The sequence below is a fragment of the Toxorhynchites rutilus genome, chromosome 2 (assembly GCF_029784135.1).
Source record: "Toxorhynchites rutilus septentrionalis strain SRP chromosome 2, ASM2978413v1, whole genome shotgun sequence".
Lineage (NCBI taxonomy): Eukaryota > Metazoa > Arthropoda > Insecta > Diptera > Culicidae > Toxorhynchites > Toxorhynchites rutilus.
Genome location: NC_073745.1, coordinates 337,851,799 through 337,869,985, shown reverse-complemented (window position 1 = coordinate 337,869,985; position 18,187 = coordinate 337,851,799). Strand labels below are relative to the sequence as shown.

General features: G+C 41.0%; 1 protein-coding gene across 3 annotated transcripts in view; it reads right to left on the bottom strand.

The window, feature by feature from the left end:
• LOC129765268 (sensory neuron membrane protein 2) overlaps nt 1-16,350 on the bottom strand; it is a 93,987-nt gene extending 77,637 nt beyond the window's left edge. For 2 of the 3 annotated variants that reach the window (XM_055765391.1, XM_055765392.1), the window contains exon 1: nt 5,194-6,049. In XM_055765391.1, the coding sequence (XP_055621366.1) occupies nt 5,194-5,304 (111 nt within the window). In that variant the 5' untranslated portion in view covers nt 5,305-6,049. Of the gene's footprint in view, nt 1-5,193; nt 6,050-16,039 lie in introns of those variants that run through there. The other variant, XM_055765394.1, reaches the window with a different exon arrangement.
• Nucleotides 16,351-18,187: the final 1,837 nt, after the last annotated feature.

Sequence of the window (18,187 nt, the reverse complement as noted above, 5' to 3'; positions counted from 1 at the left end):
TGTTTGATATCAAAACGATCAATTCGGAAATAATACAAACTGTTCTGAAATAAAAACAAGTGAAAAATCAAAAAAGTATGAAATAATTTTCTAACCATATCAATTTACTTTTCGTGGCCGTTCTGCTGCTGAGATGTCGGCCGTTGAAAGAAAAATAGCCCAGAAGAATCGAATTTATATAATTAGAATTAGTTCCATCAAGATCGTTGTTTTAGGTTGACTCCCGTTGGCGGAAACTCCGACGAAACGTGAAAGCCAAAATCCAGCTAAATAATGTATCAAGATTGTACGCTTCCGTTGGAAAAACGATGTCGTACCTCAGCCGCTTTTAAGCGAAATAGATACCATAATTTAATAGCATGAATGAGAGTTTTCTCCTGCATCAATCCAATATTCAGTTCATAAAATCATCTCAAGTAGAAGAAAGCCGAAAATTATAAAGCTTCTAATTTTTATTTTTTCGTTCGGTTTTTCTGTCAATTCGTATAAGTGTTCAGCTTCAGTTTATTGGTTGTGACCAGTGTTGCCACATTTAAATCTGTACCAGAGGGGTTAAAAATCTTAAAAAAAGGGGTTAAAAAAAGTACAGAACTTTTTCCCAAAAACCTGTACCAAAAATCTGTACCATCGAAATTATTCGTTGTAGGAAAAAATTCTATTCTATTAGCATGAAAAAATACTCATATTTTTATTACAAATACTACATTTACATTTGCAAGTCATTTTTGTGTTTGATGATGCTTATACATTGGTTTTCTGAATCTAGCCTACATACTATCATTTATAAAAAATTTCGAGCTGCCACCACGACGTTTGATCAAATCTTTTGATGTCAAAATAGCGTTCATCGTATCGTTGCTGAGCCGATTTCGAAGCTTCGATTTGTTCTGATAATATTCAGAAAAAAAAATCGCCCGACAGTTGCCGAGAAGTGAGGCATAGTGAGAACATTAAAAACATGGCATTGTAGCGCCGCAAATGCGAGCGAATCGTCAATTCTTTTTAGGCATCCAATTTTTGTCCACCAATGCTGCACATGCTCGTCTTATGAAACCTTCATTTCCTTGCGGAGTAATTTTACCATTATGATACGGTACTCATTCTCCAGATCTTGTATATTCCCATCGTAGAACCCTAGAAACGTCTCAAACACATTTTTCCTGAATTACCTCGAATATTTAGTTCTTTTTGGGCAATTGGATATATAGGTATATGTATCCCACAAAAAATGCTCAAGATAGTCAGGGATTTTCTCACATGCATAACTAGCACACAAAACCGACTACTGAGTCTGGGCAATCGATTTTTATCAAGCGAATTACGGATTTTGCACGGAAGGTATGTCCCGATTCCGTTCCTGTACAAAAAATTGTTCGAGATATTTCACAAGATAGGTGCGATCTTGATTCCGAGTTTGTCGATGGTAGAATTCTCTCTTGCTCTCCTTTCATGTAACAATTCTGCTCCGGGATCGAATAGAATTAAGTTCAACTTGCTGAAAAACCTTCCTGATGTGGCGAAACATCGCTTGTTGAATTTATTCAATCGGTTTATGGAGCATAATATTGTTCCAGATGATTGGAGTCAAGTTCGAGTTATAGCTATTCAAAAACCCGGAAAGCCCGCGTCCGACTTCAATTCGTACCGCCCAATAGCAATGCTGTCTTGTATACGAAAATTGTTGGAGAAAATCATCTTGTTTCGCCTTGATCGATGGGTTGAAACGAATGGCCTACTCTCAGATACACAATATGGGTTCCGCAGGGGCAAGGGGACGAATGATTGTCTTGCGTTGCTTTCTTCAGAAATTCAAATGGCTTACGCCGGAAAAAAACAAATGGTTTCAGTATTCTTGGACATAAAGGGGGCCTTTGATTCTGTTTCAATAGTGGTTTTGTCAGACAAATTACACTCTCGGGGTCTGCCGCCTCTATTGAATAATATGTTATATAACTTGCTTTGTGAGAAACATTTGAACTTTTCTCACGGAGATTCGGCAGTAAGTCGGTTCTCTTACATGGGCCTCCCCCAGGGCTCATGTTTAAGCCCCCTTTTGTACAACTTCTATGTAAGCGACATCGACAATTGCCTTACACAAAATTGCAGCCTAAGACAACTTGCAGATGATGGAGTGGTGTCGGTCGTAGGATCAAACGAATCCGACCTGCAAGGACCCTTACAAGATACTTTGAACAATTTTTCAACCTGGGCCATTGGGCTAGGGATCGAATTCTCCACGGAGAAAACAGAGATGGTGGTTTTTTCTAGGAAGCATAAACCAGCAAAACCAAAGCTTCAACTTTTGGGTAAACCGATCACTCATGCTATGTCATTCAAGTATCTTGGGGTCTGGTTCGACTCCAAATGTACTTGGGGGGCCCATATTAGGTATCTGAGTAAAAAATGTCAACAAAGAATAAACTTTCTCCGTACAATTACCGGCACCTGGTGGGGAGCCCATCCCGAAGATCTTATAATGTTGTATCGAACAACTATTCTCTCAGTGATGGAGTATGGCAGTTTCTGTTTTCAATCAGCTGCCAAAACACACCTCATTAAACTCGAGCGAATTCAGTATCTTTGTCTCCGTATTGCGTTGGGATGTATGCCCTCAACGCATACCATGAGCCTCGAGGTTTTGGCAGGCGTACTCCCACTAAAAGATCGCTTCAATTTAATATCTCTTCGGTTCCTCATCCGGTGTAAGGTTATGAACCCATTGGTGATCGGAAATTTTGAGCAGCTGATCGGGCTAAATTTTCATTCTGGATTCATGACTTCATATCATGAATTCATCTCCATGCAGGTTGATCCTTCTTTGTATATTCCCAACCGTTTTTTTTCCTGACTACATCAATTCCTCTGTATTTTTTTATCTGTTTATCTGGAGAAAATCCATGGAATTCCAGATTATCATCGATCGGGGATCGTTCCTACGATCTTCAATGCAAAGTATGGACGTATCAATTGTGATAATATGTACTTTACTGATGGGTCCTCTATGAATGAGTCCACAGGATTTGGAGTGTTCAACGTATTTGTTAGCACCTCACACAGTCTTCAGAATCCTTGCTCGGTATATATTGCTGAATTGGCAGCGATACACTGGGCGCTGGACAGCGTCGCCTCACGACCTGTTGAACACTATTACATTGTAACGGATAGTCTTAGCTCTGTCGAAGCTATCCGTTCAGTGAGGCCGGAAAAGCACTCGCCGTACTTCCTTGAGAGAATACGAGAAATTTTGAGTGCTTTAACCAGACGCTGTTATGTCATTACCTTTGTCTGAGTCCCTTCACATTGCTCAATTCCGGGTAATGAGAGGGCTGACTCATTAGCAAAGGTAGGTGCAATTGAAGGCGAAATTTATCAGCGTCAAATCGCCTTCAATGAATTTTATTCTTTAGTTCGTAAAAATACCATCGTTAACTGGCAACGCAAATGGAACGCCGTTTTGCATTCTACGCAATGTAATACGTTTGTTCAACATGCAAACAAACATTTTTTGTTGGAAAACATTTGAGCAAATTTGAAAAAACCTTTTCGAAAAATAACTGTTTGTCCGCATAACAGACGTAGTTCCATATAGTTTTTATACATCTTTCGAAAATCAACAATTATCAGTATTATGTGCTATAAGCTAAATCTACATTTGAATCACATTCTTTGTAGAGTCTAAACATGCCTGTCAGGATAGTTGCCTTATTACTTCTTCTTCTTGAATGGCGTTAACGTTCCCTGTGGAATTTTTGCCGTCTCAACGTATGCATTAACTAGCGTCATTTATAAATACTTAGTTGAGATTTCTTAAACCAAATAACACGCCTTGAATGTATTCCGAGGGGCAAGCTCTAGAATACGCGTGACCACAGTGCAAGTCGAAGGAAATTTCTCTGACGAAAAATCCCCCGGCCAGAACGGGAATCGAACCCGAACACCCGGCATGATAATGTGAGACCCTAACCACTCGGCACACTCGGGTGCACAGCCTTATTACTTAGTGTTTTCTAATAGATGAATATTAGAAACAATTGAAACGCTGCTCATAAATTTATATTTTCTGTACACGATGAACAATTGTGTTTTTTTAATGTTAGAATTACCTAAATTTCTGCATTTGAATCTTCAAGTAGATAATGGAACAATCAGATCAGTAGTAAAATTAAAATAATATTGTCGAATTCGACATCAAATTATTCCACATAATCAGCATTTACTCATACCGTTGGTGTAAGTCACTCCACCATCTTTATGCGATTGATCGTGATAGTTCAATTAATTGAAAAAACATGAACCTGCTGTTCTTATCATATCCCAGAGTATTCAGGAAAAAAGAACTATCATAGACTCGCAACAAATCCAGAGTCACTTTCTAACTATATAACTAAATTTCTTCCAAACCTTTTTGATTTTATCCGATAACAACTGAAACTACCGAGGAGACATTTTGACTATTATCGGAAATATAAATACATACTAACGCTACAGATAGAGCAACCTGGTGATTACGTCTAGCTATGCGAACAAATGTTCATTGAAACGATTGATTGTCTGCATAAATAGACGCAAGCGTTTTCCAAATGGAAAAAATATGTTTTAATCCCCAAAATCTCCTAGGCCCTCTTTTTGGCGATAATATCCTTCAACTGGGCAGATTATTTAATTGGAAATTCGCATGGTTACGCTTGTAGACAAAAAAAACAACAACAAAAACATCTCCTATGCAAACATGGGCAGTGCAGCGATTTATTCCTGTCACGGAAAATTTGAATGCCAAATATCTGAAAGTATGATTTAATCATTGATCATTGACGGAAAAAAAAACAGGTCAAATGTTATGTGTCATTAAAGGAGTAAGATAAACTAGCTTACTAATTAACTAACTGCCAACGAAGTTTCAATTTCGTTCGTTCAATAACGATACAATGTATAGAAAAAATCTCATCGGCACAATTGATATAACAATAATTCATTCGGAATTAATCTCTAATGCAAATCGGCAGCTGAGTTTACATAACGCATCATCGATATTCAACGCTTCCGTGATTCTTCTCTCAACCAATGCATAATGAACCCTTGCGATGCAAATCGGATCTTCTATCAGTCCATGTCAATCTCGTTTGCCACAGGTGTTCCCCGTGATTCGTCAATTATTAATCTAAACAACAGAGGAACATCCCTCTCGGAACATACCTCAATAATCTTCTCGTGAACCGCCGCAGGAAAAACGATCCATCCGAGCAGGGCGCCCGAGATGGCAATCAGAACACCAATGCCGGCCCATACCAGCGTCCATTGCACCATTTTCTGTCCTTCTTATGCTCGGCTGCTGCTGCTACTGCTTCTGTTGCCACTACTGTTGGTCACTAGGTCCTACACCGTTTTGTTAATTTCGAGCACGCGCCTCCACACCACGAGGATGACGAAAAAAATAAACAATTTTGGTTTCTTCGTGTGGTTGATTTTATGCTATTTCACTCTTTCTGCATTCACTTTCGCATACTCCCTATTGCCAACTCTTTTACTGCTGCTGCTGCCGCCGCTACTACTGGACAACTTTCATTAAAAACGCGTTGCACATTGTGTGTGTGTGTGCTCAGAGGGGGGTGGGTTCGACACTTGATTATCTGTCCAATAACTACGGCATTGGACGATTCCTCAAGAATTGGTTACCGGTTTTCAACTCATTCTGCACGTTTACCTACTGGAACATACTTGCTAGTTGGTTTCACTTCTGCAAAAGGATTTAAACTAGTGGGAGAGAAAACCAATTTCCTCAGTACATTTCCTAACACGTGCAGCCCTGCTGAATATTTGATCAGATCCATGGACTATTCGGCAGCTGTCGAACCACTATCGATGAACAACTTATTCACGCCGATTCGTTAAGAGTGAAACAATATAACTGTACACAACAACAACAAAAAAACACCTTCTATAAACTACTAAGACACTGCACTAAAACTACTATCTTTGAGTCGCACCTTTCCCAAGCGCTCACTATTTTCGTGTCACTCGCGAGCCGCGGTCATTGAGCAACTAAAATTCATCGATCGAGTCGAGCCCAACCTAACCGATTCTGGTTTGAGCGCTATATCGGGCACGACACGAGTCACGCGTCGGAGTCGAATGGACCAGACGCTCGGAGCATTGGCGGGAGAGTGTGAGTATAGACGTAAGAAACATGCGGTGGAAAACATGTCTTCGTCAACGGCCGACGCCATTCGAACCCTCGGAGTCATCGTGGCACCGTGGAAAACGAAATGAGAATAGTGCCGGCGGTTCGATTGAAAATGTGTTTGGGAATTTCATGACCGTTTGTTTTGATATTCGATCCATAAAAGGTTACATAAAGTTAGGTTTACTGGAAATATCTTTGACTGAAAATTACATGTAATATTGATCGAATATGGATTATGAATATGTTATCTTTTCTTTCGCCACGAAGATTGGCGAAATTTTTTTCGCATCTATAGGAGAAGTGTGTAATACGCACCCCCTAAGCGAGAATGGATTTATCTTGACCGTGCTATTAAAATTTAGTAAATTTAGTAAAATTTAGTATTTTAGTTTAGTAAACCCTCAGTCATCTGTAATCGTTCTGTATTTTAGATACTGAATAACAAAAGTGCTACGAATTTTATTTTGTAAGGCGCTCAAATTCTAAATTTCCAATCATACGGTGTTAAATGGCCCAGCAAAAGTATAATATGCCCATGAGTTGTTTCTCTCAGAGACTATAAAGCTCAGAGAAACAGCTTGTATGAATGAGAGATTCCATCAATCTATTCCCTTCATGCCCACCAGCGAAGAGAAGAAACCGTTTCTCCGGCGAGCGTGTTCTCCCAGTATTCGTGCATTAATTCTCCAGTCCGCGCTCTTGTTTTCCTGCATTCTCTGAGCACATAATATAGATGCGAAATGTGAAGACATGTTTTCGTTTTGAAGACATTTAATTTTGTGAAAACATACTGAGGCCATTTCAAAGTATGTGAAAACAATTGTTTGTGTGATTTATCGAACATGATTCAGAAATATCGTGATGGTTTGCTCATTTTTGTTCATTATGATTACATTTGAAGACATTTATTCGTGCCATGCAGAGATATTTGAAAAAATCCTCTGGCATCCCTCACATACAAGCTATTTCTCTCGTGAGAATGTTATCCGGCCGAAAGTGAGCAAACTGCCCCGATCGAGGGTATGCCATAATGCCCGAAGGTAATCTGATGCGGAAAATATCAAACTGAAAAGGAAATGAATCCTTTCTTACCTTTTTCTTCATCTGAGATATTCACTGGGAACTCGCCTCAGTAAATATGACCCACAGTGCCTCTGAATCGGGTTCAAGCAACAAACACCCTATAGAAATGATGTAGAAAATTACATCGAAAATCGCTTCCAAAGAAAATTATTTTTCTTATTTTTTTTAAGCATTTTACAAATGTAAAACTTGCATGGTAGGATTCTATCATTGACTTGCACGATAGCCTATATCCATTGCATTTCTATTCTTGCCAAATTGCCCGGCAGGCGCGTTTTAGACACATCTCCTCTATTACCCGTTTGTTTTGATTATAACATCTCACCTACCCACCCCACCAGCCACTAATGGGGTAAACAATGTGTTCATTCAAGCACTGTAGGAGATTCACCGCTCATTTTATTCACAACAAAGAGAGACAGTGATTAACGAGCATGCTGTGAGTTCATCCCACGGCAAGAGTCTGACAGCATTTCATCGTAGCCCATCGAGAGATAAATGATGCAAATGAAAAGTGTAATGAAAGAACAGCAATGAAAAATATAGTTCTCTGATGAATAAGTAGTTGGGTTGGTTGGTTGATCTTTCTTAGAGTTTGGTGTTTTTCATTCAACCTTGACATGTGTATTGTATCGCAAAACGAATGCTGTTTTTTGCGAATCAATATTTAGTGTGATTATAAAATGTGGCCGGATGATTGTTGTATAATTAATTGTTCACACTTTGGGTGAATGGGTATTGATGGTTCGTGTGTTCTGAATCTTAAATACTACCTAATTGCTTTGTGACCCAGTAGGTGAATCGAAATGCTATATGCTTCACGAGACATGAGTAGTAGCAATCCTACTTGGAATTCTTGTTCCGCCAGTGAAATATGAGGCAGCGCAGCACAGTACCGTTCTGAATCATATTTCGGACGCTTAACCCTTTCATTACGGCAGTGTGCTCCGCCGAAGTGCTACCCCTGTACGGAGTACTGCGCCGAAGAGTGTGCACATCGCGCTGGTGTGATCGAAGAGCAGTATGAATTTCATGTCGTCTATAGACGACGCTCGTAACGAAAGGGTTAAGGCATATGATGCAGAAAACAGGTCTAAACTTTATGCACAGGTATTATTTGGTTGATATTTTTAATAAATTAGTTCAATATGCTTTCAAGCTTTCTGCTTTGGTACCTATTTGATTGAAAACATAAAAAAATCAACGAATAAAATACTTTTCAAATGAAGCGAATAAAAATCAAACTTCGGACACTTTATTTTGTAATTTTTTGAACGAAAATTACATTACACTTGATTATATTTTATAGTCAACTGCGAACACTTACCAAGCAATGACAGTAAACTGTTAACAATGATGAGAACTGATGAAACACGGGAGAAATTTAAATATTTATGAACGGGTAAAATCTACGTGCCCACGCTAAGCAAACGTCAAACACAAACGATAGTGAGTAGTGTTGATAGATTTTTGCCGATTATGTTATAATTCAAATGTAGTTCTCATATAAAATGATAGTGAAACCAAGGGATTATTCTAAAGAAGCAATTGCGACATTAATTTTATAGTCGTATCCTCAGTGCATTAAGCATTTCAAGATAATAGAACAAAGTGTCCGAAATATGATTCAGAACGGTAACTATTTCACGTTTATTTACGTTAAATTTAAGTGAAACCTACATACATTCGAGCGTCTGTTCACCAAGGAGTTATTGTAAGTGTTTTCGCGTTTTTTTCAACAAGAAAAAAAATTACTATAATTTATCTGATATCTCAGTTTTATTAGATATATATATATATATTACTTAACATACGAAAATACATTGGTGTCAATTGGACAGTCCCATGAATAGCCACAACCGGTTTGTTGAACCCTTACAGCCAAAACCTTGTAAACTGGTGGGACAAGCTTTTCTAGTGGACCGATTTCAATCAATGATTTTTCTTTTAAATAGTCTTGGATATATTTCCTGTTATCGTACGTAGGATTTCTTTCAAAATATTGATTTTTGACGAAATGGTGACATTTTTTGTAAAGAAAATTGCGTTTTTGCCTCAAAAATCAAGAGAAAAACATTCACCAAAATTTTATTTTTCAAAAAAACAGGAAATTTAATGGAGAATCTGGGAAAAACTATTTCATCAAAATTGGATGGATCGTTCCGGAGGTAGACATATATAAATATATCTGCCACATCGTTGGCCGCAAATTTTGAATTAATTTCAACTCTGATAAGCCTCTCCACAAAATGCCACGGAAACGTATACGGTTAGAAACAGTTTCAAATTCACTGTAAAATTTGAGACTGATTTATGGATTTCCCTCTTCATGATGAACTATAACACATCCAATGCAATCTCATTTAAGACATCATTATAAATAATTACAGCAGCCTTCAAATGACTACAGGCATCTCTAGCAGAAGCTGCATTTCCGAAACTGCGTAGTTGCCAGTTTGCCAAATCGAATAGCATCATAGCATCACATGGAATTTTTTAGACTTCTCTAATAAAAAAGAAATCCTAGGAGCATTTTAAGGGCATACTATTGTCGTATCCGGACATCATTTTTGCTGTCTGGTTACGATTTTCCTTCCGCCGATTGAAAAGTACCCCGCTGCTGCTGCTGCTCGATGTGTGCTCCGCTGATGTTGTCCCAAAAGTACGCTCCGCTACTATACGACTGAACTCTGCTGCTGCTGCCCGATGCGCACTCCGCTGCTGTCCAAAAGGTTGGATCCTCTGCTGCTGTTGTCCGATGTGTGCTCCGCTACTGTCCAAATGGTCGGTTCCTCTGTTGCTGCTGCTGTGCCCGATCCACTAATGTCCGAAAAGTTGGTTTTGCTGCTTTCCACTGTGTGCTCTTCTGCATCCAAGTTAAGAATGAGCTCGCTCGATTTTTTTTTTACAACTTAAATGCATTTTTATTCAGATGTTTTGCTATTTGAATACATATTTTACAGTTCAAGTGACACAGTCTGGGCTTTACATCTTTGGTTCAGCTTTTGGATTTAAAATCATACTGTTGAGCAAAAGTTCCTTATTTTTAATTTGACAGTTGTTCACCATTTTAATGGTATTGTTTGAAATTAAATTTGAAAGAGACTACTTATAAACTACTAACTAACTAACTAATAACCAACTAACTAATCTACTATATGCAAATTTTTTATCAGGCCAAATTCAGAGGATCTAGATTTCTCAACAAATTTAGCTTTTGTTTCATACATAATTGCATCTAGTTTTTGGATATTAGCCTCTTGGTGTAGATCCGAGATCCTTGTGTCAAAAGGACGATCAAGAATCATCCTCGAAGCACGATTTTGCGCCACTTGGAGTTTGTTCCTGTGAGTCTGAGCACATGACCCCCACACCACAATTGCATAAAGGATGGCAGGAGCTATGATTTGATTGTAGACGGCCAGTTTGTTCACCTTTGAGAGACGGGATCGTCGACAGATCAGAGGGTACAGAGATCGAACCAAAGCGGAACACCTATTCAAATTCTTCTCCACGTGCTGACGGAAGAGGAGTTTCTGATCTATCACTAGCCCCAAATATGTTACTTCAGCGGACCACTCAACCCTTGTGCCATTCATCACCACAACGCAAGATGGAGGAGGTTTGAGTTTGGGAGACTGCCTGTGCAGGAACATGATTGTTTGGGTTTTGGAGGCATTGATTTTAATTTTCCATATGTTAGCATATTCAACAAAGGCGTCAAGGCATCGTTGAAGCCTGTTTGTTATTTCACGAGGCATCCTCCCCTTGACGGCAATTGCGGTGTCATCTGCGAACAGAAAGGACGCGCAGCCATCTCCCAGGGGAGGAGTGTCAGAGGTGTAAAGGCTGTACAGCAAAGGGCCCAAAAAGGGCATAGCACTTCCCTGCGGGACCCCTGCCTGGATGGAAAATGTGTTTGACAAACAGCCATTCAACGATACCCTGAACGACCTTTGCTGAAGGTAACACCGGATGATTTTCACGAGATAAATTGGAATGTTAAAGGAACAGAGCTTATATACAAGCCCGTCATGCCAGACACAGTCGAAAGCCTTTTCGACATCCAACAGTGCCAAGGCTGTGGACTTGGATACAGCCCTGTTCCTTTGGATGGTGTTCATCACTCTCACTAGTTGGTGGATAGTCGAATGCCCCCGTCTAAACCCAAACTGTTCAGGCAGGAGGATGTTGTTGACCTCATCAAATTTTTGCAATCGGAATAAAATGATTTTTTCAAAAAGTTTGCCCAGCGCTGAAAGGAGGCTGATTGGTCTGTAGCTTGAAGGTAGAGTTGGATCCTTCCCGGGTTTGCGGATCGGCACGATCTTCGCTTCTTTCCAGATGCTTGGAGAATAGTGCAATTCCAAGCATCGATTGAAGATGTTGCTGAGCAGCGAGTAGACTTTGGGAGTGAGCCTTTTCAGGATCAGGTTGAAGATTCCATCAAACCCGGGAGCCTTCATATTCTTAGTGGCCTTCAGCGCTGAGCAAACTTGTTCTGCATTGACTTTATCTTCCCGAGGTATGGCACAAGGGGAGGTATCTAGTTCTTGGATGCACTGCGCAACCTGCTGTTCGAGCGGACTAGCCATATGCGAGCCAAGCAAATGCGACGATGCAATGTGATTGCCTATCGCATTCGCTTTCTCAATAGGCGCAACGAGGAGACTATCGCCGACCTTGAGAGGAGGAACTGGTTTCGGATGGTTTTGCGCCCGAAGCTGTTGTTTCGAAGAGAGACCATCCTGGAAGCAATCTGCCTGTTCAGATCGGCCATCTCTTCCTTTCTGCCGAGATCCCCGGTCCTCTGAAACTGGCGTCTACGCACATTTCGCAAGCGGATCAATAGTTGAGTGTGAGAGTCAATAGCAACGAACTTACCCCTCACAGGAACACGCCGCACACACGCCACATCAGCCACGGAGATGGCGTATTGAAGTCCCTCTAATGCTTGGTCGATTTTTTTTTTTTTTTTTAATTCGTTTATTTTTACAGGCTCAGTTACTTAAGTTTAAAGGAGCCGAATTATTAAATATAATTTTAAAACTATATATATAAACAATTTTCTTACATCTATGGTTAGTAAGGTGGAAAACCGATTACTCGCGGTGTACTCGAGTTTAGGAGGGTGACATATTTTTAGGAGAAGGATGGGATATAAGGAAATTGTAACAATGTTGATGAACACTCAATTTATAAATCTATTCGTATATCTATAGTGTATTTACATTTCAACTTATTCTACTATTTGTAGCAAGGGGACGAATTACCCGCAAAGGAAGGAAAGGAGGGTATAATGATGTAGGGGCAATCACACACGAAGATCTATAGCTTTAAGGAAAACATATATATGGGACATGTAATCAAGGTCTAACCGAGCCAACACATCTCTCACCGGCACATTGGGCTGTCTTCCTCGGGCCCGAAGGGAGTTTTTTAAATTCGATCTGGCGACCAGATACACCTCGCACGACCAAACAATGTGCTCGATGTCGTGATAACCTTGGCCACAAACGCAGAGATTGCTGCTGGCAAGATTGAAACGGAAGAGTAGTGCATCTAACGAACAGTGATTGGACATGAGTCGGGAGAAGGTGCGAATAAAGTCCCGACTCAAGTCCAGACTTTTGAACCACGGTTTGAGGCTAACCTTAGGGATAATCGAGTGAAACCCCGATCAGCTGCTCAAAATTTCCGATCACCAATGGGTTCATAACCTTACACCGGATGAGGAACCGAAGAGATAATAAATTGAAGCGATCTTTTAGTGGGAGTACGCCTGCCAAAACCTCGAGACTCATGGTATGCGTTGAGGGCATACATCCCAACGCTATACGGAGACAAAGATACTGAATTCGCTCGAGTTTAATGAGGTGTGTTTTGGCAGCTGATTGAAAACAGAAACTGCCATACTCCATCACTGAGAGAATAGTTGTTCGATACAACATTATAAGATCTTCTGGGTGGGCTCCCCACCAGGTGCCGGTAATTGTACGGAGAAAGTTTATTCTTTGTTGGCATTTTTTACTCAGATACCTAATATGGGCCCCCCAAGTATATTTGGAGTCGAACCAGACCCCAAGATACTTGAATGACATAGCATGAGTGATCGGTTTACCCAAAAGTTGAAGCTTTGGTTTCGCTGGTCTATGCTTCCTAGAAAAAACCACCATCTCTGTTTTCTCCGTGGAGAATTCGATCCCTAGCCCAATGGCCCAGGTTGAAAAATTGTTCAAAGTATCTTGTAAGGGTCCTTGCAGGTCGGATTCGTTTGGTCGTACGACAGACACCACTCCATCATCTGCAAGTTGTCTTAGGCTGCAATTTTGTGTAAGGCAATTGTCGATGTCGCTTACATAGAAGTTGTACAAAAGGGGGCTTAAACATGAGCCCTGGGGGAGGCCCATGTAAGAGACCCGACTTACTGCCGAATCTCCGTGAGAAAAGTTCAAATGTTTCTCACAAAGCAAGTTATATAACATATTATTCAATAGAGGCGGCAGACCCCGAGAGTGTAATTTGTCCGACAAAACCTCTATTGAAACAGAATCGAAGGCCCCCTTTATGTCCAAGAATCAGGGAGGTTTTTCAGCAAGTTGAATTTAATTCTATCCGATCCCGGAGCAGAATTGTTACATGAAAGCAGAGCAAGAGAGAATTCTACCATCGAAAACTCGGAATCAAGATCGCACCTACCTTGTGGTATATCTCGAACGAATGCCTCTGATGTTTGCATGACAAGCAACAGCTTCGATCCCTCCAATAGGTGGAAGGTCAATTCTAAAAAATGAGTGACACTTATTGATCCCCAAAAGCACCCCTCCGTATTTATCATCACGGTCCAAGCGTATAATATTAAAATCGTGGAAAGAGATATCATCTCGCGAAGAAAGCCAAGTTTCGGACAGAGCAAAAACATCACAATTGTAGTTATGAATTAAAATTTTGAATGTATCCAATTTAGGGATAAGACTACGACAATTCCACTGTAAAACAGTGATATCTCCGACCTCTCTATTTGAATTAGATATCAAGAGAGATAACCATTGCAAGGAGGGGCCATGTTTGCATCAATTGCTGCAAAATTGTCTTTAATACTGGAAGCATTGAGATGACAAGGGTTCTGATGGAGTCGGAAACATTAAAACACTTGAAGATTTGGTCCAAAAGGTCAGACAACTTTATAAATCCCGATTGGGAAGTTGAATTGGACGGAATAACAGGGACAGTTGGGGTTTTTGATGTCCCCTCGAGTGCTGGGCCATTCGAAGGTGAATTATTCCCACGGAAACCAGGAGGAACCTGATTTTGCTTGTACGCTGCACTCGATTTTTTAGGCATGCTAACAGGGGGTATCACCGGAGGGGCTTGTCCTTGAACTTTGGGAGTGGTCACATTTTTGCGCCGGGGATTCCCTTGGAAAATGAACGGTGTGCCCCCGTTAGCTGTGTCCGCTTCTATTTCGTCAACGGGCAACGTGGCGAAGACATTTTGTGTGTTGATTGGTTGTTGTTGTTGGGCCAGTGGAGAAGCGCCCTTTAAAATATCCGCAAAAGTGCGTTTCGAGCGTTCCTTCAAAGAGCGCTTCTGTTTCTTCCAGCGACTCTTGTAATTTTCACAAACTGAGAGCTCGTGTGGGGATCCCCCGCAATATGGACATTTATGCTCAGTCGCACTGCAGGATTTCCCCTCATGTTGCTCTCCGCAAGTGGCACAGCGCTCCTTGTTGGCACAATAATCCGAAGTGTGACCAACTGACTTGCATTTGTTGCAAGTCATGGGCTTTGGCACGAAGAGTCGCACAGGTAGTCTCAATTTGTCCACCATAACGTAGTCAGGGAGGGCGGCACCAGCAAAGGTGACTCGAAACGAGTCGGACGGCGTAAATTTAGTTTGGTCCCCATCATGGGAAAGTTTCCCGAGTTGGCGACAGTCCAAGATTTTCACTTCCATTGAGGGGAGCTTCTTGAACTTGCCTTTTCCTTCTGCTTTTATTTGTTCGCTCGTCAGACCCGTTTCAGTTATCACCCCCTCAATTTCTACGTTATGGGAGGGTGTTGATCAGCAACAATCTCGTTTGCGTGTTTCCGTTCATTAACGACAACTCGCAATTTGTTCGGTCAAACCCTGCGAATTTCAGATACAGAAGTGTATCTGGCCAGATCTTTCATGATCTGAATCACGTTAAGGTTTTTTCCTTTCGGTTCTGGCCGGAGGAAAACAACCCAAGGGCCAGTTCCAGGTGCATCTTCTGGATAAACTCTGACACGTGGAGCGGAGACAACAGAGGGGGAAGACGAGGACGAGGACGAGGATGAGGATGAGGATGAGGACGAGGACGAGGATTGGGTTGGATCGGAAGCATCAGAAGGGGGAAGCGAAATCGATGATGGGAGAGGGGGAGTGGAAGTAACAGTGGGTTGAGAAGGGAGGCTTGCAATTTTCTTAGAGGGGGGCTTGGTAGGATGAGCGGATTCGTCCCCAGAAGAATTATCTTCCTTATGAGGGACTCGTTTATGTTTTTTCCCAGATCTTGTATGAGATTCATTATCGGAGATCTCCATCTCTGGAGATCCTCCACTATTCTCCATTTTACAAAAATTTCTGTCTTATTTCTAAATTATTATTGATTTTAACAATAATCTTTAAAAAAAATTGCAAAAAAAAAAATATGATAATAATATGATATAATAACACTTTTAAACACTTTTAAAAATTAAATAACAATGAACAAATGAATTGAATAATAATATTAATAATAAATATGTGTACCTTAATATATAAGTTGTTCCAATAATGCGCTCTACTGCCCTAATCAGGGAGAGACAGAGGCTACGCGCTACGGAGACAACACAATTGCGCAAGAATAGCTTACGCAGCCACGTGATGATGAATCCCGTTTGCGACAGTCACGCGATGGCGATCCCGTTATGCCGAATCAGTTCAACAGCCGCAATCCGGCTCGCTGCAAGAGCGCTGCTTCCTTTGTTCCTTCGTTCCACTTCACAAAAGGTCAGGTCGAAAGCGGACAGCAATGACCTTCACTAGTACACGATTCACTCGTACCAATAGCACAATAGCAAAAGTGGCAAGCACAATAACGACACTGAACTTTACTCGTCAAGAGTTGGATAGCGAATGAATGCTTGGTCGATGTCCTCCACTGAATGCAGCAGCGGGTTCTCCTCGAGGATGAGCTCGCTCGAAGGAAGGAAGGAAGGTATTGAATTAGAGAGACTTTAAACTCTGAGAGTTCATTCGTCTCTTGCCCTTGAGGGCGGGAAATTTAACTAAAGGAAAACTAAGAAAAACTATTGCAAAATTCGTTATTCTCGCTCGACTCAGTCTTAGTAACCGCTATGGACGTATGTCGTATCGCCGCACCCTACACGGCTCTGGGGCCAAAAACACAACCAAACAATTGGAGCAGGGAAAAAGCCCATTTTAGTGTGCTTGAAGAGCTTGCTTCTAAAATGGGCGTAAAAACCTGCTCATCTTTTGCTGAAAATAAAGGAACAGAAAAGGAAAATACTTTTAATGTGTATTCATTTCGATATTATATTATTAAATTCTGTCGAATAAACCTGTATCCTTTAAGAATTTTATGGTCCGGTCCTCTTCGATGTCGTCTCTTGCTAATGCAGTTCTGATGCTGTCTCCAATCTGAAATTTTGCTCTAGAGATGTTAAAAACTGGGCAATTGATTAACAAATGCTCTACTGTGAGCCTTACATTGCACCATGTGCAGCGCGGTTGATTTGCGATCAAGAAATTATGTGTTAAGAGAGTATGTCCGATACGCAAGCGTGTCAGGCATACTTGAATGGGGCGCTTAGTACTGTCCATCCAAGGATGGGTGGTATTCTTTATCTTTCTTAGAAAGAAGTCATTAGAGGTGTTCCAATTTATATCCCAACACGATCGTAGGTTGTTATCAACCCATCTGATGATGTCTTCGGACGGGGGGATATCAGTCCATAGTTCAGAATTTCTTCCCTCTTTGGCAAGACGATCAGCTAATTCATTTCCTTGAATTCCGCAGTGTCCCGGGATCCAACAGAAAATGATGTCCTTTCCCTTGATTCCAGCTTCAATGCTTTGGGTCCAGGGGTGCTTATTTTCGCCACTCTGGAGTGCAAGCAGGGAGCTGTAGGAATCGGAGAAAATCACCGTTTTCGTGTTATCATCACATAGTGATATCGCAACGAGGAGGGCAGCTGTTTCTGCTGAGAAAATTGAACAAATGGATGGTAATTGGAATTTTATCTGAGCATTGTCGGAAAATATGCCAAATCCTACTTTATCACCATCAACAGATCCATCTGTGAAGATTTTGCGATGGAAGGGGAACTGTTTATGTATGTGATTGTTGAAGATAGCTGTGACTATACTGTTGGCTTCACCAGCTCTAACAGAGTTTTTAATAGTCCAGTCAAATTTTGGTCCTTGGTCGTACCATGGTCGAGGGCCTTCTCTAGTTAGAGGAGCGGCTCCCGGGAGAGTGATATTGCAAAAGTCTTGAAGCCATTTGCTAGCTCTCGTGGTGGTTGATGTGAGATTTGGATATTTCTGTGAGATTCGGATGGCTCGATTGGCCAAGGCTCTGGTGATGAACATTTCGAAGGGAACTTGGCCAGCCTCCACAAGCAAAGCTTTTATTGGGCTGGACTTACAGGCTCCTGAGGCATATCTGATTACGCTATGGTAGCAAGGTTTTAAATGATCAATTGATTTCCAGGATGCACTGCTGAAGAGTTCAATCCCGTATAGCATTTTTGTGAAGACGATACTTCTACCGATTTTATAAATGGTTTTACGCGCGCTTAAGCGGCTGCGACCACTTATTACCATCGTTAACCGGATACGGCTTTTGATATCTGCTTTTGTCTTTTTGATGTGGTCTGTGAATGAAAGATTTTT